Source organism: Corythoichthys intestinalis, chromosome 19 (assembly GCF_030265065.1).
Source record: "Corythoichthys intestinalis isolate RoL2023-P3 chromosome 19, ASM3026506v1, whole genome shotgun sequence".
In the NCBI taxonomy this organism is placed as follows: domain Eukaryota; kingdom Metazoa; phylum Chordata; class Actinopteri; order Syngnathiformes; family Syngnathidae; genus Corythoichthys; species Corythoichthys intestinalis.
In genome coordinates this window covers 40,423,436-40,447,780 of record NC_080413.1, presented here as the reverse complement: position 1 = coordinate 40,447,780, position 24,345 = coordinate 40,423,436, and the positions used below count along the sequence as shown (strand labels likewise).

Genomic DNA, 24,345 nt, shown 5'->3' with positions numbered 1-24,345 from the left:
TAGTTCAGTGGTAGAATTCTCACTTACCATGTGAGAGGCCTGGGTCTGATTCCCCAGCCAATGCAGTATTTGTTGAGGACGTTTGTTGTTCTAATACAGCGATCTTCTGTTATACAATGCTATGATAAGGTTCTTTTTTTGAAGCACTTTGACCTTAATTTTTAATAAAATTTTCACTTCTTGATGTGGCCCTCTACACTGTGACCATTGGTAGTTCAGTGGTAGAATTCTCACTTGCCATGTGAGAGGCCTGGGTCTGATTCCCCAGCCAATGCAGTATTTGTTGAATAAGTTTGTTGTTCTAATACAGTGATCTTCTATTATACCAGGGGTGGGCAAACTATTCCACAAAGGGCCGCAGTGGGTGCGGGTTTTTGTTGCAACCCATTAAGAGGACACATTTTCACCAATCTGTTGTTTTACGAGTGCAATCAGTCAATTGCAGTCAGGTGCTTCTCATTTCTGCTGAAACCTCATTGGTTATACTATCTGTGCTGGGTCAGTTGGAACAAAGACCAGGACCCACTGCGGCCCTCGAGGACCGGTTTGCCCACCCCTGTATTATACAGTGCTATGATCAGGTTCTTTTTTTTTTCAGCACTTTGACCTTGATTTTTAATGAAATTTTCACTTTTTCATATGGTCCTCTATACTGTGAGCAGTGAGCATTGGTTGTTCAGTGGTAGAATTCTCGCTTGCCATGCGAGAGGCCTGGGTCTGATTCCCAGCCAATGCAGTATCTGTTCAAGGAGTTTGATGTTCTAATTTTGCAATCTGCTGTTATACAGCACCAGAATCAGGTTCTTCTTTTGAAGCACTTTGACCTTGATTTTTAATGAAATTTTCACTTTTTCATATGGAGCTTTCTGCTGTGGGCATTGGTGGTTCAGTGGTAGAATTCTCGCTTGCCATGCGAGAGACCTGGGTCCGATTCCCAGCCAATACAGTATCTGTTTAAGCAGTTTGTTCTTCTAATACAGTGATCTTTGTTAATACAGCACTATAATCAGGTTCTGCTTTTGAAGCACTTTGACCTTGATTTTTAATGAAATTTTCACTTTTTCATATGGTACTCTGTTCTGTGAGCGTTGGTGGTTCAGTGGTAGAATTCTCGTTTCCCTTGCGAGAGGCCTGGGTCTGATTCCCAGCCAATCCAGTATCTGTTTAAGAAGTCAGATGTTCTAATATAGTAATCTGCTGGTATACAGCACTATAATCAGGTAGTTCTTTCGAAGCACTTTGACCTTGATTTTTAATAAAATTTTCCACTTTTTGATATGGCCCTCTACACTGTGACCATTGGTAGTTCAGTGGTAGAATTCTCACTTGCCATGTGAGAGGCCTGGGTCCGATTCCCCAGCCAATGCAGTATTTGTTGAAGATGTTTGTTGTTCTAATACAGCGATCTTCTGTTACACAGTGCTATGATCAGGTTCTTTTTTTGAAGCACTTTGACCTTCATTTTTAATGAAATCTTCACTTTTTCATATCGTCCTCTCTACTGTGAGCAATGAGCATATGTGGTTCAGTGGTACAATTCTCGCATGCCATGCGAAAGGCCTGGGTCCGATTCCCAGCCAATGCAGTATCTGTTTAGGAAGTTTATTCTTCTAATACAGCGATCTTCTTTTATACAGTGCTATGATCAGGTTCTTTATTTGAAGCACTTTGACCTTCATTTTTAAGGAGATTTTCACTTTTTCGTATGGCTTTCTGTCCTGTGAGCATTGGTGGTTCAGTGATAGAATTCTCGCTTTCCATGCGAGAGGCCTGGGTCCGATTCCCAGCCAATGCAGTAGCTGTTTAAAAAAAAAAAAAAAAAAAAAGTGACAAAGGGCGATGTCGTCAACATTGCTCGAAAGCGCAGATTTCAGTTGTTGTTTTTTTAACGCACACAAAGATTTATCATTGAAAATGGAAACGGTCAGGAGCTATTCAAACTTTTTCCATAAATGACGTTAAATGTTGGGAACTCCTAGATGTATTTTAAAAATCCATAAAAGCAGAGGTGGGCAGAAAAGCGTTACATTTACTCCGTTACATTTACTTGAGTACCGGTAACTTTTTGAGAATACTTCTAAGAGTAGTTTTACCAAGCCATACTATATACTTTTACTTGAGTAGATTTGTGAAGAAATAACGATACTCTTACTCAGCTACTTTGGGCTACACAAGAGTCGTTACATTTCTACATATTTAGGGCCCGAGCACTAAGCGTGCGAAGGCCCAAATTTTTTTTAATCTATTTTTTTTTTTTTTTTTAAAATATTTGACATAGAGCGCTGCCCTCAACATGACTCGAAAATGCGGATTTAAACCTCTTTCCAAATTTTTATTTGGCGCCGATTGACCACGGAAAACCGGAGATATGACCCTTTTAATTTCATAGTAGTAACTATGAAGGAACTATTCAAACTAGGAAATATTTTCTGCACTAGAAGGCACTCTGGCTCTTTGGACAAATAATACTTCATTTCTGTAATTTTTTTTCACTTTCACTTTTTTTTTTTCACGGAATTCATTGTTTTTTTTCCCCTTTATTTTGTATTTCTTTGGCTTGATATGGTTATGTAATGTGTTATTGTACAGTATTATAACAACAACTCACATGTATTATAACAACAGCTCATATAAATAACTGTGCTGACTAAAAAAAAAAAAACTTTAAAAAAAAAATGTAAGCAGTTACTCACAATGTTACTTATTACTTAAGTATTCTTTTCACCAAATACTTTTTTACTTTTACTTGAGTACATTTTTTTGGATGACTACTTTTAATTGAGTAATATTATTTTGAAGTAACGCTACTCTTACTTGAGTCAAATTTTTGGCTAATCTACCCACCTCTGCATAAATGTGACCTCAGAACTCATATAAGAATACAGCGAAATAAAATTGGCACCTACTGATTCAAAATGTTTTATATATACAGATACATTTATTTATTCTGTAATTGTGGATGGAAAATTTGAAGCCACTTAAACATTATGAACACTCTTTAGAATTTTCCAGTACTGATCAGGTGGCCCTGTTGTGTATTTTAAACAGCCTCAAGTCAAGATCCCTAACGTAGTGTCCAGTCACTGCTTTCAATCTGTTATGTGTTCAGGAAGTGCAGATCCTCAATTTTTTTTTTTAGTTCCCAGCCAATGCAAGAGATCTTTGCAGCTCCTCCAGATGGTTATTTGCTTGTATGATCATCATACGTATGGCATCCTGATGGAAGAATTCAAAAGAAAACAGTCATACACTCTTAAATGATGAACTAGCCGCTCTGTTTTTTTGCCAGGTTTCTCTGTGCTAAAAAATGATTTCACAGCGACATTTCACAAAAAAAACTCCCCAATGATTTTAAAGAACTTTTGTTGTGATTAAATATTACCATTTAATATTTCACGTAGGCATTGCTGTCATCATTACTCAAAAGTGCGGATTTTCAAACTCTCTCAGAGTTTTTATTTGGCACTGATAGACTACGGACAACTGGCGGCGAAAGGGTCGTTTTAATTTGATGGTAGAAAATATGTTTATCTGTGCAAGTGTGCACACAAGACACGAGTGCATTCATGCTCTTGGGATGGGAGGACTGACAGTACATTTTTGCAGTCGAAAAAATATACAGAATTAATGACTTTGGTGTATTTTTTGACCAATATAGTGTCATAATGACAGTTCACATAGATGACGTTTTGCTGAGAAAAAATATACCAAGCAATACAACCAGGGCATGCTTTGTACAAATAATTACTGCAGCCGCTGCGGCCGCACCTGCCTATCTCGCATTGGCCTTGTCAGCCACGAGCGTACCTGCAATCGACGCGGGCAACCCCCTTCATGAAATCTTAATTTGCATCGTCAAGCCAAGAGCAGAGGTCAATATTTGTACAAGGCATGTAGACAAAACAAAAAGTATTTAAAATAAAGAGAATGTCCAAAGAAACACCACAAAAGGATCAGGACTTTAAGGGCTAAATTATGCAGTTGTAAATTAAGCAGGATTTTTTTTTTTATAACAGTCACTTTTTCAAGTTTCCATTAATAATTCAATGCTAATAATTATTGGTTTTCCAGTCAAATATGAACTGAATTAATTCAGGTTTATTTATTAATTTAATTTACACATTCAAAACAGAACTATAGTAAAGGGTGACGGTGCTCTGGCCGACCTTGTATTGAGAGTAGTACGTCTCTATCTGACGGATATATTCAATGTGGCCTCAAACTATTAGTAGTATGTGATTCATAGATTGTAATGATGTATTGACTGAATAAAATGCAATTTAACAGAAGATTTAAAAAAGAAAAAATATTCACCTGGTCAGTGGCATTCCGGTTCCTTCTAAATTCATCTCTTGCCCAGTCTCGGAGGTATTTCCTATCCGTTTGATCCGGCACATGTCGTATTGTTCTCAGCATCTTTCTGTATAGTCCCAAAATGCTCTGCCTATGTAAAAACTGTAGGAGGAAAAGGGAGTCGATTTAGATGGAAAATGATGATGAGGATCACTGCAGTGAAATTCTACCCCATAAGGGGAGCGTTATTTAAAAATAATATGCCATTTCATTTTTATTCGAGCATGTGCATATATGGACAGCAGTATGTAGTTAATCAACAGTACATAAGGAAACCAAAAATATGCTAGAACGTCGTTATGACGGTATTATTTTCTCTGTAGTCAAGTTAATGAATTATCACGCTATGTTCATACCAGACGTTTCATACTCGTTAACTTTTCTCTGACTTACTTGACAGCATATCTGAGCATTGATCTGCATACCTCACAGTAAACCTTGTTTTTTGTCTCATCGTAGCCGAGCCAATTTCAGCAATTTCACCACTGGGGCTGAAACGTTATCTCCCTTTTTTTCATTTTGGATTTTGCTTTTTCTCAACTACGGTGACTTCCTCTTTCTTAACTTGTTTTTTTCCCCCTGGTGCTTGGCCGGGTGCTGGGGGTTTCAGAAACATGTTGTCTTGAAGGATAACGTTAGGTGGGTACTGAGATACTGACAATCAATCAGCAGCAGTAATCAGGTTGAGTGCGTTCACACGGGAGCGAGCGAACAAGGTGTATTTGCGTCCCACGGGAACCAACGGCTGGCTGCATAGACTGAAATGTTTTTGAGCGGCACAGCGATGCATAACGCCATCAAATCACTGAACTATTGGGAATGATTTTTTTTTTTTTTTTTTAATTAACGCATTATTTTTATTGGCCTACCGGGCCAGTGTTTGTAGCATTCTGGTGGCCCTGACGGTTTTAAAAATACCTCTGACGACTTGTTCTCACAGGCAAGTACGGTGAAGCGTCTTCCCCAAGGATACAATGACAGCGGGCACAGGTGGGAGCTGGAATCCTGATCCTTCAATCAGTGGATGACCTGCTGCGCCGCTGTCACCCATAAAACATCTCACACTAAGCGGCACGACAAGAAGAAATTCTGACATGGCAGACTTTCACATGAAGTGTGCAGTGACTTGGGCATAATGTCATGACCGGTTACGTTTTACATTTTTTTTATGTCAATTTACTGTACCGACCAGACAATTTCATTTGAAAGCAACCAGACTGAACAACAACACTTCCTCAATCGCAACATGTATGTAATAATACTTGGAAAATACGCCACTTGCTCAGCTACAGTCCCACAGTTGAGTGTTTCCCAATTTCATTTTAAGAGAAAAATAAACTACAATTTGGTCATAGTTTTGTAATCTATGGGTACAGATTAGATATAAATTTTTTTCTACCTTGGCACCCGAGGGGGCTGGGTAAAATCCTCCACGCACAGCGGCTTTGTGGAATAGTTTGGAGACCCCTGCCTAAAAGCATTTCAAGATTTAATTTGCTATACTTTCACCTGTACAGCAGGTATCAGAAGAGAGCAAATGTGAACGAAGCCTCAAGTAATGAACCATAAAAGTGAACCAAAACCACAGTGGTTTAAGAACCAAGAGGCTTCAATTTGCCCAGAAACGGTCTTTGTCAGGTGACGTAACGCTTGCAAAAGCTGCAGTGCATTGTGGGTTGAATCGCCATTTTGGGTGCACCGCTCACTTATTGTAAACAATTGAGCAGTGAGAATCGTCTTTGCTTTCATCATTGTCTTTGATAAAATGGGACACTCGTGTTGTGTGAAAGGCTGCCTTACTAAATCACACGACAAAAATGGCAGCAAAGTTGACCACCACGTAAGATTTTTTCGTTTCCCCACTTGGAAAAGAGGTGATGGACGGCAGGTTGAGGAACTAACGAAGAGACGTCGGATGACCTGGCCTGGGTCGCAGCAGTGAGACGGAAGGGTGACTTCATGCGTGTTTGCTCTCGGCATTTTCATAAAAGGCAAGTCAGAGCTTTTTTTAAGTATTGATAGTGAATATGCTGTTTTTTGTTTTCTATAGTCGCTATTTTCTCATTGGCTTACCTTAGCTAGCTAGCCAGCCTCACTTGTAAACTGCAGGCAAAGAGGGAGGGCAGAGGAAATGGGTTAATCTGTTCGTGATAAATCAGTTTTTTAATTTATTCAGTCATGGTTTATAAAAACATTACAGAGTGAATGATTTGAAAGATAAAGGTAAACAGCAAAAATGCACAGAAATATTTATCAATGCGTGAGATTTCCTCTTGACATCTGATGGAATGGTTGGATGGGATGGTAGCATGTCTTATTAAGTGGTTATGATTGTGAAATGCCATGGAAACATCCAATCTTACCTAACTTTCTAAACAAAACCTAACGTGATTGCAGGTGAACCAGTTTATGAAATGATGGAGACTGACCCAGACTGGCACCATCCCTACATCTGGGACACACATCTGTTACTCCGACAAACACTGCACGCTCTGCAAGACGAAGTAGGCGAGAGCAGCTATGGAAAGAGACATTGCAAACACCAGAGATGGGGGTCCAGCAGGATGCAAACATTGAAGAGCTGCAGACCAAGGAGGGACCATCTGAACCTGGTGAAATAAACAGTCACCAACAGAATGAGGAGGGGACACCTGATGCTGAAGAAGAAAGTGGTCAGCTACAGACTGAAGAGGGGGCACATGAAGCTGGAGAGAAGGTGATCAGCTAATCACAGAGGATGAGACGCACAACACCAATCAGGATGTGACACAGACTGTGATTATTGACTGTTTTGAAATTTTCACAGAAAACCCGTCAAATCTGAAAGCACGTGCCCAAATGTTTTCCAGCTACAAGCACCACCACACTAACGTGATGGAGTGTGGCTTAAGGGAGGTTCACCAAACTTTCAACCGACATTTAGTAGACTCTTGGTGGCATCCAGACGGGCTTTCACCCGCTGTCCTCCTTTGTTCTCACGATTTCCGGAGATGGTGCTTTCAGTGCTTTCTACTGGTAGCCAGGCTAACGCTAGCTAGCGGCTAACGCTACAAATGAACGTTATGGAGTCGGATAGCGGCTCTAACCTTGTCGAAACGGCTGAACTTAATGAGTGGATTGGGCACGGACTGCATCTAGCAATTACTATGTGGCGTTATTTTGTATCTGTCTGTGTGTGATTCCTCTGATAGCTTTTGTGATGGTCAAGCATTCAGCATAAAGTACAATCCAACGGCGAAACTTATAATGACCGAGAAATGGCCCCAGCTTTTTTTTATTGTGCGTGCATTTATTAAAAAATGCACTGGGGGGGGGGGGGGGGGGGCCCTTAAACCATAAAGTAAGCACTTGTATTTAATAATTATGTCACAGCAGCCATTAACAATAAGTTGTCTTTTTGAAGTGTACTGTTCAAGCTGCAAGTCATTTGTGTTACAATGACATGTTTGCACAGGCATATTGATTTTGACAATGTACATTGTTCAAGTCATACACGCTGTTATAAATGTTCATACTTGAATTCTTATTGCTTACAATACATTTTTATAAACTTAATGTTTAGACTGCATGTACAATTGTTAAATACAGTATATCAAATTGAATGCTGGTAAATAAATCAACAAGAAATAGTTAATCTGTATTTCATGCATTGATTCAGATTTTCAAATTATATAACAGTCCGCTTGGGCGAATTTATCGTCATTTATCGTTATCGAGATAAATCTGCTCAATTTATCGTGATACATGTTTAAGGCCATATCGCCCAGCCCTAGTCAGAGGTATAAGATCTTAACAGGAACCATACCCATAAACATGATTCTTCCATGTGAAGGTGAAGAAGCCACAATGTTGGATAAGGTTGTCACTTTCTGCTGTGCCCTGATAAGCCATTGCCCAACAGTAGTATAGTGCAATTTTCTTTTCGTAGTGTTTGAACAAGCAGTTTTTTTTATACGTTTGTAGATGACGTAAACCTGTTTAATAAAGTATGTCAGTGACAATTTTGAAGTCTTGACTCCTTGCCTCTCTTAGGTACGTAAAACACTAGTGTTGGTTTTGATAATGAAGTTTTTTTTTTTTTTTTTTTTTTTTTACTAATTACATTCAAACAATTTTGTGGAGATAAACACAGAATAGGAAATACGATGTTTGCTAACAAAACGAGATGTTTGACAGGTTTACTTTTTTTTGATTTATAATTTTTACTAAAATTCTCAATCAAAACACAGCAGCAGCACAATGGTAAACAGAAAATAGCAATACAAGGAAATATAAAACATGTGCATATGAAGTAAAATAACACTAGTTGTAGAATAACGTGTTCAAGTAAATTTGTCCCTCTTCACATGATAAGTCCTGCATTGAGAGAATTGCACCTTTGCATGGCAATGTCAACACTGAAACAATATATTGTGCAATATACATGAATTTGCATGTAATTATGACAGTTCCTTCACCTGTTTTGGTCATGTGATGTTTAAGATGATATTCAAGGTACAATTCAAGTTCAAGGATGTTCAAGTAAGAGCTGTATCATGTTTCTGAGAGGAGCAACGAGTGACGACTGTGTTGTCGCAGTCCTGCGGTCGAAATGCGAAGATCCTGCACCGAGCCATTCGTTAAATGTCCGTGAGCTTCGAGAGATTTATAGTTTTTAAAATGTAAGCGCTGATACCGTAAACGAGGGACTTTTTTATATCCAGCGATGAAGTTGGAGGCGGTAATGTGGCGTCGGAGATACTCCTGTTGTGGTTTGTTTACATCCGTGGTACACTCAAAATGGCGCATGGGGGCGTGTCCGCTAGTTTGGGCACGTGACTGACAAAGACCGATAGTCATATATTTATCATTGACTAATTGTTGTTGCATTTTTGGGGATGAAAATAAGCAGGTTATGTGTCCTTTACTCGCGCGGTAATGGCAAAATACGTGTCGACAAGTATTAAATTTGTATTCTACTCGCTGACCCAAACTAGCCCTAGTTTTCCGACCTTTAAACGACAATATCTTTGTTATTACCTGCCATCAGGCACAAAGACGTTTCAGAATATTGTAATAGGGTTCATTCATTAATTCGTTTGAAATGGAATACGTCCTTGAGAGACGGTATGTTTTCAGCTACGGTAGCAACGTACATAACACTTTTAATATCATGTGTGCACAGCATTTACCTGTTTCAAAGTAAGTGCAGTTGTCGGTATCTTAGATGCCATCACAGTGTCGGAGCAAAACAAACGCTCTTCTTCCTCTTCATGGGGTTAAACGGCGGTCGGCAGCCAAGTTGGAGCATTACTGCCTCCTGTTGTTCCAGTTATTTATAACATTCGAATTGCAGATCCAGAACAGCGTTACTTATCCCTCAAAATCTTTTTTCCCTTCTTTTCTTCAAGCCACGTGTCCTTTAAAAATCAATAATAATGTAGGCACCCAGACAAAAAATTACAAGTATTCTTTTTCACATTTTTTATGTGCAATCTACAGAGCTCACAGAACCCTCGATGGCCCTTTTATTTCATTCAAAAATACCAAATAGAAGTTATCGGGGAACAATTTGCCACAATGCAAAATGCTGTTTCTGCCCGTACATCACATGGAAATCGTCAAAACACAATTTAGAAATGGAAAAGCAGATAAAATGAGCCATGAAAGCCAAATCAAATCATGAAGACTGTGCAACTGAAATAAAACCAAATAATGGATGGAAAGCAAAATTCATAACTTTGAATGTGAACGACAGGGGCAGTCATAAATACCTACAGGTTATTTGTTCCAGAGTTGAGGGACATAATAACGGAATGCTGCTTGGTTCTTGTTCTTGGAACACACAGCAGACCGCTTCCAGGCGACCTTTGGGGTCAAATGCTTAGTAAGGTTCAAACAAATATGTATTTTGGCCCAAGCACCTCTGGCAGCAGCATTCTGGATGAGCTGCAGCTTCCGGACTTGATTTTTTTGTCGAGACCTGAAAATCAATCTGGCCTGCAGTGTTACCAGATTGGGCAGCTTCCCGGCGGGGGAAAAAATGTATAAGGCGTGTGGATCAAATTTGGGCTACTCTTGACAAGATTTGGTGGTTTTTGGTAGGAATAGTTTTGATTAATTAACAGTTCCACTTGTATGTCTACAACTTGTGTTCTTCTTTCTTTATTTTCCCTTCAGGCATGACAAATCCAACAAACATACAGCATTTATATGTGTTTACAATTAATTCAACCCGAAAAGAAAAGCTTTGAACTGCATACCGTTGCTGATTTGTAGGTAGACTTTCAATTCAATAAAACAATTCTAAAAATGGCCAGAAGTGAGTAGTAACGCGTTACATTTACCCCGTTACATCTACCTGAGTAACTTTTGAGAAAAAAGTACTTCTTACAGTAGTTTTACCACGCAATACTTTTTACTTTTACTTGAATAGATTTTTCAAGACGACACAATACTCTTACTCCGCTACTATGGGCTACACTAGAGTCATTACAGTGAAAATTTTTGCCAGATGCCGGCAGTTTCAGTTTCAATGAGACGTCGCAACAATAACTACATGACTCCATTATAGCAATCAGAGGTAATGCTTTTATCCCACTCTAGAGAGCACTCATGCTCTTTTGATGGGTGATATTTGTTTTGTTCTGGTCTGAATTCGCTGATTTTTGTGTCATCTATTTGTCCTAATATGGTCATGTAATAGGTTATAGTACAGTATAATAAGAGTTCATATAGGTGAAGTGCTAAGAAAAAAAAAAAAACATTATAAAAAAAATAATAATAATTAATCTGACGCTGTAAGGAGTTACAATTTTACTCATTGAGTATTCTTTTCTACAAATTGTGACGGCCCTGGCCGTTTAATGGTTAATTTTCTGAGATTCTTCCAGTCAGCTGCTCGTCGTCTCTACCAGCTGGCTGCTTCCCCTCCCACTGTGACGACAGGTGATCGACGCAGGACGGACCGACGACGTCACCGCCGCTGATTGGCCACGAAAAAAAGGCGCCAACCTTCTTAAACCTGCCGCTGTCATCACTCTATGAGGTCGCATTTGACAGCGTTCTGCCGCGGTCCTCCTCGTCAGCTGTTTGCTCGACATTCACACTTGTTTGCATTTGATCGCTAGTTTGCTACACTCCCGCTTTTTCGGTGAGGTCTTTTGTGTTTATTCATTATTGGATCATTTTTGTTCACCACTGTAAATAAGAGCACTGAAGCAAGTAGGGTAAGTCGCCATTTCTGTTCAACCCGTTTTCTCCTGTTTTGTATAGAGTAGCAAGTTAGGTTAGAAGCTGTCTTTTCTTTGTTCCTTTTACATGATCAGGGTTTAGTTAGCGGGTGGGGTTTAAGTGTAATTCCTTTTGTTTGTTGTTTTGGCCTGGGCTTACCCTGAAGTCACGCTTCGTCGGCATTCTGTACATATTCATTGCGAGTTTGATTGTTGTGTAAATAAATGTGTCCACTCGTACATTTGTGTGGCTTGTTTTATGTTACGCCCTTCGCGAGCCATCCTTGGCACGTAACACAAATACTTCTTTATTTGTACTTAAGCACATTTTTGGATGACTACTTTTACTTGTGTAATATTATTTAGAAATTAGAAGTAACGCTATTCTTACTTGAGTACCTTTTTTGGCGACTCTACCCACCACTGATAATGGCATAACATGAAAATGTGTTAGATGCACACTCATTTAAAAATAGGCAAACAATTATTGTAAATAATAGTGATCCCTCATTTTTCGCAGTTAATGGGGTCCAGAACCCACCGTGATAAGTGGAAAAACCGCAAAGTAGCGCCCCCCCACCCCCTCAAAAAAAAATTTTTTTTTTAATTCATGTATTTATTCAGATTTAGCATTGGAAAGATTGTGTATATATATATATATATATATATATATGTGTGTGTATATACAGTGCCTTGCAAAAATATTCGGCCCCCTTGAATCTTGCAACCTTTCGCCACATTTCAGGCTTCAAACATAAAGATATGAAATGTAATTTTTTTATCAAGAATCAACAACAAGTGGGACACAATCGTGAAGTGGAACAACATTTATTGGATAATTTAAACTTTTTTAACAAATAAAAAACTGAAAAGTGGGGCGTGCAATATTATTCGGCCCTTTTACTTTCAGTGCAGCAAACTCACTCCAGAAGTTCAGTGAGGATCTCTGAATGATCCAATGTTGTCCTAAATGACCGATGATGATAAATAGAATCCACCTGTGTGTAATCAAGTCTCCGTATAAATGCACCTGCTCTGTGATAGTCTCAGGGTTCTGTTTAAAGTGCAGAGAGCATTATGAAAACCAAGGAACACACCAGGCAGGTCCGAGATACTGTTGTGGAGAAGTTTAAAGCCGGATTTGGATACAAAAAGATTTCCCAAGCTTTAAACATCTCAAGGAGCACTGTGCAAGCCATCATATTGAAATGGAAGGAGCATCAGACCACTGCAAATCTACCAAGACCCGGCCGTCCTTCCAAACTTTCTTCTCAAACAAGGAGAAAACTGATCAGAGATGCAGCCAAGAGGCCCATGATCACTCTGGATGAACTGCAGAGATCTACAGCTGAGGTGGGAGAGTCTGTCCATAGGACAACAATCAGTCGTACACTGCACAAATCTGGCCTTTATGGAAGAGTGGCAAGAAGAAAGCCATTTCTCAAAGATATCCATAAAAAGTCTCGTTTAAATTTTGCCACAAGCCACCTGGGAGACACACCAAACATGTGGAAGAAGGTGCTCTGGTCAGATGAAACCAAAATTGAACTTTTTGGCCACAATGCAAAACGATATGTTTGGCGTAGAAGCAACACAGCTCATCACCCTGAACACACCATCCCCACTGTCAAACATGGTGGTGGCAGCATCATGGTTTGGGCCTGCTTTTCTTCAGCAGGGACAGGGAAGATGGTTAAAAATGACGGGAAGATGGATGCAGCCAAATACAGGAACATTCTGAAAGAAAACCTGTTGGTATCTGCACAAGACCTGAGACTGGGACGGAGATTTATCTTCCAACAGGACAATGATCCAAAACATAAAGCCAAATCTACAATGGAATGGTTCAAAAATAAACGTATCCAGGTGTTAGAATGGCCAAGTCAAAGTCCAGACCTGAATCCAATCGAGAATCTGTGGAAAGAGCTGAAGACTGCTGTTCACAAACACTCTCCATCCAACCTCACTGAGCTCGAGCTGTTTTGCAAGGAACAATGGGCAAGAATGTCAGTCTCTCGATGTGCAAAACTGATGGAAACATACCCCAAGCGACTTGCAGCTGTAATTGGAGCAAAAGGTGGCGCTACAAAGTATTAACGCAAGGGGGCCGAATAACATTGCACGCCCCACTTTTCCGTTTTTTGTTAAAAAAGTTTAAATTATCCAATAAATTTTGTTTCCACTTCACGATTGTGTCCCACTTGTTGTTGATTCTTGACAAAAAATTAAAATTTTATATCTTTATGTTTGAAGCCTGAAATGTGGCGAAAGGTTGCAAGGTTCAAGGGGGCCGAATACTTTTGCAAGGCACTGTATATATATGTGTATGTGTGTGTATATATGACATATTTGTCACCCCCCCAAAGTATAATAATAATAAACTTTTTTTAAATAAATGGTTTGTAAGAACTTCAAATGTAATAACTATGACAAGTTTTAAACATGTTACTGTCCACCCAATTATTTTTAAACTAGAATAAAGCAGAAAAAAATCCGCGCAAATCTGCTTAAGCTGCTCAATTACACAGCAACTGTTTAACAAGTTAAACGATGATTGACACATGTGGCGGTTTGAAGTTCGCTTTTTTTTTTTTTTAAATAAATGGTTTGTAAGAACTTCAAATGTAATAACTATGACAAGTTTTAAACATGTTACTGTCCACCGAATTATTTTTAAACTAGAATAAAGCAGAAAAAAATCCACGCAAATCTGCTTAAGCTGCTCAATTACATAGCAACTGTTTAACAAGTTAAACGATGATTGACACATGTGGCGGTTTGAAGTTCGCTTCTCCAGCAAGAACATCAACGTCTGTCAATCATTGTTGCCTTTAAATAAGCAACTCCAGTGCACAAGAGCAGGGAGAGTGAGATTACGCGATCGGCTGGGGACAGCTGATATGTTTTTTTTTTTTTCCAATTAAAAAATCTGTGATGGACTGAGGGCATGAAGTTTGAAGCGCGAAGTAGCAAGGGATCACTGTAAATCAATCTAACAATGACCCCTTCAAAATCATATTTTCTGCAATTTCCTTTTTTTTTTTTTTGCATTGTGTATTCTGGTTTGTTTTGAAACAATTCCTCATGACAGGTGGATTTCACCTCTGCTTTTGACATAAATCTGCGTCAAAATATGTTACCCAGAACGCACTTCGAATCAGCTCTGGAAAATGTCAAGGTTGTACCTCCACCAGTGTTGTTTTCGTCAACGGTGACTATTACGAAAATATTTCGTTAAAGAATAATTTTTTTCATGACGATGACTATAATGAAAATATTTCATCAACGAACAATTTTTTCATGACGATGACGATATACAGCTAAAAACGTATTTTGGGAGACTAAAACATAACGAGACTAATGCCGGTTTTCGTCTGACGAGACGACAAGACGAAATGCACAATCGTTTCAGTCACGTGTTCACAATGTGTAACATTTAATGTGTAGTTACCATGCATCTTCGTAGCGTCTGGTTGTGTCACTCATGTGACGTGCTGCTGCTTTCCTGTCTCCAGGCTTGCACACACACAGTAAGATTGCCTATTCTTTCTGGCCAAGAAAACCAATGCTGCTTTAGCCTTTAAAGGTCTGTGCTGAGTGATCATCACACACTAAATGTAACTCATAGCATTAGCATAGCATTTACGTTCGTGTTAGCATTCGGCTAATGCTAATGGCAAGCATCCTTTTAAATTCTCGGACGACTATTTTTTACATACACTTCATGGCGTCCATTTGTGTATTATTGAAAATAATGTAGTTTGTTTTTTTGCCGAGTGTGTATAATCAGGAAGTGGCGTTGTCCTTGTAGACTACAATATTTACTTGTTTGTCAATGTTTATTTTAAAATAGAAACCTTTATTTTTGGAATAATAGTTTTAATTTAACAGACGAACATTTTTTTAGGAAACCTGGACTAAAACTAGATGAAATTAATCTTGCGTTTTTGTCGACAAAAACTAGACGAAGACCAACACATTTTGAGATGACTAAAACATGACTAAGACTAATAAGTACTATCGTTCAAAAAAGACTAAAAAATTAAAAGGGCTGCCAAAAACAACACTGACTTCCACATTGATTTCCATTGACAAACATGTATTTTGACGTGTAGTAATAGCTATATAATGACTATATTAACTGAAAATAGTTTTTCTAAGAAATCTCCCAAAATGCTTATCGACAAAATGGCTCTACACTGTTGATTGAAACTGTTGACACATACAAGAATTTAATTTTTACATAATAATAGCAAAATATACATTCAGTTGTACAAAACATTATTAAAACAACATGATTCCTCTCTACAATGCATCTCCAACTGTTGATGTATTATTATTTTTTGGGTTATAATTTCAAAATATATGTAGATTGGGTTGTGAAAGGAAAACATCTCATCTTGGGAGGATGGGAGGTTGTCTTTTGAGTTGCCCTTTATTCAACCGGGCAGGTGTTACCGTGTGATTGGGCTGGAAACAGTCTTTCCGATCTGGCTACTCAGCTGGCTTACCAGGTTTGTGGTCCACAGCTCAAGGTGGAAAAACATAATGAAGCTTCAACCCTCAGATTGTTTTAACAGTTTAATTTTCAGGAATAATTTGCATCATGATTAAAATACAAATGTATATTTAACAGGCAACAAAGGCAGTCATCATTTCCATTTCAATGGCACAAAATCTACTCACAAATGATGTGCTTCAAGATGCTGACCGTCACCTCTTAAAAAAGTCATTTATTTTCCCGAGGCGCATTTTCTGTCTCACCCATGTCCACAAACAATTGAATTGTGGTTAAGCCTGGGTGAGCCACTTACACAAAGCAAAATCCCAGAGTTTCAGATACTTTATGTTCACAATGAATTCATTTTCCTCAAATAAGAAGAACATATTGACAAACGACAAATGAAAATGCACATTTATAGCAGCATGTCATTATTTCTTTTTAGCAAAAGTGTCTAAGAAAAGGTATATATTTTTTTGTCTCACTTATAAGCAGCGGTGACAAGTTCAAACCACTGCCTGAGTGCATCGCTCAGGGTCTCTGGCAAGGCATTGACATCTCGCAGGATGACGTAGAAGGGGAAGGGGAACTCCTCCATGTAGGAGCGGATCTCCGGTAGTTCTCCCGGTCCTTGAAATACTGGCACCTTGATGTCCAGGATAGAGTCCTGCATCAGAGCAACACAGTTGAGTACCGTTTGTTTCACGTGCTGAGTAGGATGATGAATTGACTATTTGCCAGTGACATTGGCATTATAAATCAATACTTTTAAATGTCAAATATCATGGAGCGTTTTATCAAGATCATATCCCCAAACCAGAAACCACAACCAACAGTCATGGGGGCTGCCATTTTGACATCTCTGCCAGAATTGACATCTCTTTATCTGCAAATGTTTAAAGTAGCCTCATAAGGGATTCAATGTTTGAGTATACTGTACAATGGTACCTGTACATAGAAATTTATTGCGTTCTAGAACCTGGGTTGTAAGTCGAAATTGCCACATATTTCTGCTTATGGTGGGGGGTTTTCCCCCCAGGTTTAGTGTGTTTTTTTCCCCTATGTACTATTTGCTTTGAGCACCACCTTCTAATATAGAAAAACATGACAAGACAGAATTCATTAACTATTTTACCTAATGATTGGAAAATGAATCATGGCACCTCTCCACAAAGAATACGACCCCTAGCAAAAAGTATGGAATCACCAGTCTCGGACAAGCACTCACTCAGACATTTTATCATGTAGAACAAACTCAGATAAAAAGCTTGAAAAAACATTGAATTAGTTCAAAAGTGCAACTCTTTCGCATTCAGAAACACTAAAAGAAATTAATAAAAAACATTATGGTGGTCAGTAAATGTTACTTTTATAGACCCTACCCACATGACGTCACAACTCCTTCCTCCTGACTGGTGCCGCCCAATTATCTGTCAACACATCATGTTTCCCTGTTACGGCTACGTACATTCCTCCTATTTACGACGTGTTTTTCTGCTCATTAACATTAATAATCAAAATGGTGAAGGCGTGTGTGGCGGTCGGTTGCAATAACAGAGAAGATAGACGGAGAGACTTGAAGTTCTACCGGATTCCGAGAGACCCGGAGAGAAGAGAGCGAGATGGGCTGCTGCAATTCGACGAGAAAACTGGGCTCCAAACGATTACCACAGATTATGTAGTAGTCATTTTATATCTGGTAAGATGCATTTAATATATATTTAGAGGGTTTTGGGCTGACAACCACAATTAAGATCATTGCTAGGCTAATCGCCGACTACATACACGTATGTATGTAGTGAGAGTGCTATCGCTAAACCATATAAACATTAAAAGCCCTAACTCCATTGACAAACGACATGAAATACACTACACTTGACAGTGGATGCTAGCAATGACAAAAGATTTTGAATTGAAAATTTCGTAACTCACCTTTCCAAGCACAAGATAGATTCCTGCCGAATTTTCGTGGACGAGGACCTGTTTCACCCAACCAGCAACGAAGTATTTATAAGCCTCCAAGCTCTTAAAGTTTTTCAAACTTTCGTGAGAATAGGCTGATTTTGTGTGGACAAGATAGTTGTACAGTTCAGGGTAGTTAGCAGATGTCAGGCAAATACGGCGGAGACAGCGGGTCGAAAAACATCGATTTAGGCATCAAATATGGATCTGGCGAATGGATAAACTGAAGCTTTTCCACATAACGCCTTTTATGCAACGCATCAAGTGAGTTTACGGCATCCGAAAGCACCGGGTCTTCCATGAAATGCATTATAAATTGCTCGATCAATTGAGACCATTGATAATACAGACACAAAATGACGGACAAGTGGGCGGAACCATACAGCGAGCATGTGATTTTGTGACGTCGGTGGGTAGGGTCTATAGAGCAAGTGCAGGGAAATATAAATGGAATCACTCTTCTGAGGAAAAAAATATGGAATCATGAGAAACAAACAAAGAAATAACAATCAAAACACATCTCTAGAATTTAGTAGCACCACCTCTGGCTTTTATGACAGCTTGCAGTCTCTGAGGCATGGACTTGATGAGTATTCTTCATCAATTTGGTGCCAACTCTCTTTGATTGCAGTTGCCAGTTGCCCATCCTTGCAGGTCAGAGCCTTGCTGTGGACCATTTATCTTTCTTTCTTTCCAGCTTTTCAATAGGGTTGCAATTTGGGCTATTTGCAGGCCATAACATTGACTGGATGAGTCTTTTTCCAAGGAATGCTTTAACAGTTTTAGCTCTGTGGCATGATGCATTGTCATCTTGGAAAATGACATATTTTCAATTGAAGGGATAAGAAAGCTGTCTAAAATGTCAATGTAAACTTGTGCATTTATAGAAGATTTAACCACAGTGCCTTTGTCTGACATGCAGCGCCATATCATCAAGGACTGAGGGAATTTTGATGTTTTCTTCAGTCAGTCATCTTTGATAATCTCACTGAAACAGCACTGAACAAAAGTCCCAGCATCATCACCTTGTCCAATGCAGATTCTTAAATCTTGACACTGTTCCAGTGAGATTTACAAAGATGACTGCCTGAAGAAAACATCAGAATTCCCTCAGTCCTTGATGATACCAAACAAAAGTTCCAGCATCATCATCTTGTCCAATGCAGATTCTTAAATCTTGACAAGGTGATGATGCTGGAACTTTTGTTTGGTGCTGTTCCAGTGAGATTTACAAAAATGACTGCCTGAAGAAAACAACAAAATTCCCTCATTCTTTGATGATATGGGACTGCATGTCAGGCAAAGGCACTGGGGAGATGGCAGTGGTTAAATCTTCAATACATGCACAAGTTTACATTGAAATTTCAGCTTTCTTATCCCTTCAATTGAAAATATGTAATTTTCCAAGATGACAATGCATCATGCCACAGAGCTAAAACTGTTAAAGCATTCCTTGGAGAAAGACTCATCCGGTCAATGCAAATAGCCCAGATATCATCCCTATTGAAAACCTGTGGTGGAAATTGAAAAAACGGCCCACAGTAAACCTCCGACCTGCAAGGATGATCTGGCAGCTGCAATCAAAGAGAGTTGGCACCACATTGATGGAGAACACTCATCAAGTCCATGGCTCAGAGACTGCAAGCCGTCATAAAAGCCAGAGGTGTTACTACTAAATACTAGACATGTGTTTTATTTTTTTGCTTTTTTCTCAAGATTCCACATTGTTTTTGATTCCATATATATTTCCCTGCACTTGCTCTATTAAAATAACATTTACTGACCACCACAATGTTTTTTATTCATTTCTTTTAATGTTTCTGAATGCTAAAGAGTTGCACTTTTGACCTAATTCATTATTATTTTTCAAGCTTTTTATCAGAGTTTGTTCTACATGATAAAATGTCTGAGTGCTCGTCCGAGACTGGTGATTCCATACTTTTTGCTAGGGGTTGTAGTAGCAGCACCCTAACCCTTGTTGATGGATTTCCATCATTAAAAGGGAAGAAATTAACCCTTGTGATCCCTACGTCAGCAATATGTAAGAAGTGCCCTTTAATTATTCATGAAATGGCCCTAATATTTCAATAGACATTAAGTAATAGTGCAACATCGGTCAAAAGAAAACCCTATGTAACTTACCCGGGAGTTAGGATTGTCAAGTACCACAAAAATTAAGAACACGTTTGCACTGCGTGCAGCTTGAATTGCCGCTATCACTCGCTCTTTTCCTTCCAGGAACAGTCCCCTTCCATCGGACACGATGATAAGCAGCTGAGCAGTCTCTGTGAAAGGATATTAGAGCGTTGGAAAGTACCAGGTGAAAGACAAAAGCGAACGTGGTACAATACAGAACCATTTCAAGGTGATAGTTTTAGAAAAGTTTCAGAACCATAAGCAAACTGTTTATGATGAAGAGCAAAGACTGGCAAGGAATTACCTGAATTGGTTGAAGTTAAAACCTGCTTTCTCGCTGCAAGAAGCATCTCGGTTGCACTCTCTAAGAACTGCAAAGGAGGCACACAATGAAGGTAGAATAAACGAAATGCACTTTTTTGATGACATATGATTTGGATTTGCTTGATTGGCTCCGTAAAAAGCCTATCAAGGTTCTGGAGTGGCCTAGCCAGTCTCCAGAACTTAACTCGATCAAAAATATGTGGAGGGAGTTCAAATTCTGTGTTGCCAAGCGACAGCCCCAAAACATTGCAGCTCTAGAAGGCCAAACTACCATCGAAACAGTAGTGACTGCTCCAAGACTGTAAATGCCCAAAAATAAATCCCATACTGTTGTGTGCAAGGGCGGAACTGGCATACGGGGATTTCCCCAGCGGGCCGATGTCGGAAGAAATAAGTAGGGTCATAATTCCTAATGTAAGTAAGGTTTGGTGTCACTACACATGCACGAACTGCGACCCTACGTTTACACATACATAGGAAAAGTAAGTATCGGGTGAAAAAAAGGCAGGAATTGGTGGGTGCGGTCAAGCCACCGGACATTCGTGTTTCTGTGGTCAAATGACCCTAAAATTAGAGCACTCACGTAAACCAAGCATTACGGTAAATTCATTCCGATCGAGCGGCAAGGCAGTTGACTTCCGTATGCTCGCGTTGTTCCCAACTCTTAAAAACACTCTCAACACTAAAATACATAACGGGTGAAAAAAGGCAGTGTACCTGTACTTTTTACTTCACTACATTTTATAGCTATTATCTGTACTTTTTACTCCACTACTTTTCAAATTGTCGCCTGTGTTACACGTTACTTTTGTTTGGTTGCTTTTTTTCCCCCCTCACTGTGAATTGATGGTTCTGTTCTCATGCCATCAGCACAATCGATAAGCCCCATGCAACTATACTGCAATTGGGCACTAGAGGCAGCGAGTACAAGCAAAATTAGGCAGGTAAACAAGCTATTGACGCACAACAAAAACAAACACACACACACAAAAAAAAAAACGGCAGTGCGTCTTCAGTTCGGTGTTTCACACACTTGTACAGTCGGTGGCCCCGTCTCTAGCAGTTGGACTGCTTTAAGGTCCTACCACATGCAAACAAGTCTGAACACATAACAAAAGGTCCGATCGTAGGTCCGAACACCTCCAAACGTGGGTCCTAACGACAGTCCCGGATGGGGCAAAAGAGAAATCCCCGGATTGGGCAAAGAGTGACGCGCTGTTGATTTTCACCATTTCAATGCAAATCTTGACAGCAAACTGTCTTACTCTACATTTAATTTTTGCAGATGACAGGGACAAGGAAGCCTGACAGGTAGGATATCTGCTTCAGATATTTTACCGTGCGTTAAAACATTTTGCAAGTTAAAAAAATTCAAAGTAATTTATTTACATTGAGCAGAAATAATAATAAGATTCAACAAGAAAAAAGAAAATCAGGTTTGTTTTTTTTTACTGTGTGGTAAGTAAAATAAACGTTTTAATCATTTTATTTGAGGCATGCAAAGGTTTCAGGTTTTTATTTAATTTCTTGTTTCTCAATTTGTAATTTGTTCTATTTAGAATAATTTTGTCATTGAGCAGAAATACATAATGAATAAATAAATAATAATCATTTAAATGAGAAAAAAACAGTATAGGATAAAAAAAAAATTCAAACAATGAGAGGATATATACTGGCAGTAATCTACATTTAGTTTTACTGTACAATGTTAATTTTCGTTTTTGTTTTTGAATAGCACTGGTAAGTCTCACGGTGCTGCGCTGGATCAGGTGGATTTAGTTCGAATCCCACAAGAAACATGAATATGAACGTAGCAATACATCAAGTGATGAATTCAGTGTAAACATTGTTGAGATGATTAAGTAAGAAAAAAATGGAAATAGTGTAAAATTTCCTCCTTTTCTCTTTCCCCTACACGGGCAGTCTACTATGCCCCGCCTTTGACCGTATGCACCTGATAGTTGCCTGCAATCCCCTATTAACTTAGGTTTTGGAGTTTTTGGAGCTTGCTAAGCTTCCGTTTGCAAAGCAGTCAATTTTATGACTTGCTTTAACCATTCTTCACAGTTTTAAAAAATGAAAAAGAAAATGGTAATACTGTATTCAGGTGCAAATTACTGTATACAAATTCTCTTATAACTAGAGGTAGGTAACGCGTTGCATGTACTCAGTTACATTTACTTGAGTTACTTTTTGTGAAAAAGTAGTTTTACTAAGCCATACTTTTTACTTTTACTTGAGTAGATTTGTGAAGAAAAAACGCTACTCTTACTTCGCTACTTTGGGCTAGACAAGTCGTTACATTTTTCCTCTTTCTTCTTCATACAGTGGGGAGAACAAGTATTTGATACACTTACTTGTTCTCCCCACTGTAATATATTTATATTTTTTTTAGCCAGAGATGACAAGGGTAGCTGTACCATTTTCACCAATGAGACGTCGCAACAATAAAAGCATGACTCCATTATACCAATCAGAAGCAAGCTTGCCGTTCTATGATCACGCCAGCCTGTTCAATCATATGGTGTCTTTAAAGCACCGTAAAAAATAAAGTATTTGACATAGAGCTCTGAGCTCAACATGACTCGAAAGCGTGGTCTTTATTTGGCACCGATTGACCACCGAAAACCGGAGATATGATCCTTTTAATTTCATAATAGTAACTATAAAGGAACTACCGTATTCACTATTCAAACTATGAACTATTTTCTCCACTAGAGGGCAGTCATGCTCTTTGGGCGAATAAGGCCTCATTTCTGTCTTTTTTCTCGTCGGTATTTTCTTATTTCTTTGGCTTAATGTGGTAGTTTAATAGGTTATTGTTCAGTATCATTGTAACCACAGTTCATATCGATAACTTTGTGCTGAGAAAAAAACAATCAAATTTGTTAGCAGTCACTCACAATGTTACTCATTATTTGAGCATTCTTTTCACCAAATACTTTTTTACTTGTCCTTGAGTACATTTTTGGGAGACTTACTTTTACTTGAATAATATTATTTTGAAGTAACGTTTTTCTTACTTGAGTACATTTTTTGGCTACTCTACCCACCTCTGCTTATAACTGACATTTATTTATATTTTAATACTTTTTACCTGTAAATTTTAAAGCAAGTTCTTTGTACTTCTACTTGAATTTTTTTTTTCTTTGATACTTGTACTTTTACGTAAGTCATTTTTCTTCCCCCGTATCTGTACTTTTACCGAAGTAAAAAAAAAAAAAAAAAAGGTAAATGGCGAGTACTTATATAGCGCATTTATCAACATTGTTACTTATATAGCGCATTTACCAACATTGTTACAATGCCCAAAGTGCTTTACATTAGCACACATTTACCCTTTCATGCACACATTCACATACTAAATGGTGCTGCTGCCATGCAAGCAAGGCGCTGCCAACCCATTGGGAGCAAAATTAAGGTACAGTGCATTGCCCAAGGGCACTTTGACAGTGGGCAGTCATAGCCGGGAATTGAACCGTTGACTCTTCGTCCAAGGACAACTCTAGCTACCAACAGCGCCAACAGCAACAAAAATGTGAGTAATTCATCTACCACTGGTACAATCGTAGTGTCCTCATTTCCCAAACATTCATTAAATATTGTCTAAAGAAAAGGTGATGTAGCACAATGGTAAACATGACACTGTCCCAGCTTTTTTGAAATCTGTTGCAGCCCTAAAATTCAGATGTTAATTAATACTTAAAAAAAAAAAAAAGTATCAGTTTAAAAGTGAAATATCGTTTCTTTGTAGTGTATTAAATCTAGGTAAATGATGGTTTGCCAATCATTGTGTTCTGTTTATTCAGGTTTAACAAAATGTCCAAACTTCATTGACATTGGGGTCATAAATTACAA

The 24,345-nt window shown here is 38.7% G+C and overlaps 2 protein-coding genes and 3 non-coding genes across 6 annotated transcripts in view; 3 read left to right on the top strand and 2 right to left on the bottom strand.

Annotated features, from left to right (window-relative positions):
* Window positions 1-629: 629 nt before the first annotated feature.
* lyrm2 (LYR motif containing 2) lies at window positions 630-9,662 on the bottom strand. The gene is made up of 3 exons (XM_057823615.1): window positions 9,525-9,662; window positions 4,315-4,455; window positions 630-3,216 (listed from the first exon to the last, which is right to left on the bottom strand). Exons 1-3 carry the CDS (start codon window positions 9,564-9,566, stop codon window positions 3,136-3,138), a joined length of 264 nt encoding a protein of 87 aa, XP_057679598.1. The 5' UTR covers window positions 9,567-9,662; the 3' UTR covers window positions 630-3,135.
* Window positions 666-736, top strand: trnag-gcc (transfer RNA glycine (anticodon GCC)). The gene has a single exon. It is a non-coding gene; the product is annotated as a tRNA-Gly (tRNA).
* trnag-gcc (transfer RNA glycine (anticodon GCC)) lies at window positions 876-946 on the top strand. The gene has a single exon. It is a non-coding gene; the product is annotated as a tRNA-Gly (tRNA).
* Window positions 1,725-1,795, top strand: trnag-ucc (transfer RNA glycine (anticodon UCC)). The gene has a single exon. It is a non-coding gene; the product is annotated as a tRNA-Gly (tRNA).
* Window positions 9,663-15,873: 6,211 nt separating the features above from the next.
* Window positions 15,874-24,345, bottom strand: part of mdn1 (midasin AAA ATPase 1) — a 218,421-nt gene continuing 209,949 nt past the window's right edge. For both annotated transcript variants that reach the window (XM_057822299.1, XM_057822300.1), the window contains exons 100-102: window positions 20,468-20,534; window positions 20,170-20,312; window positions 15,874-16,732 (exon numbers count right to left, since the gene is read on the bottom strand). In XM_057822299.1, the coding sequence (XP_057678282.1) occupies window positions 16,547-16,732; window positions 20,170-20,312; window positions 20,468-20,534 (396 nt within the window). In that variant the 3' untranslated portion in view covers window positions 15,874-16,546. The remainder of the gene's footprint in view (window positions 16,733-20,169; window positions 20,313-20,467; window positions 20,535-24,345) is intronic.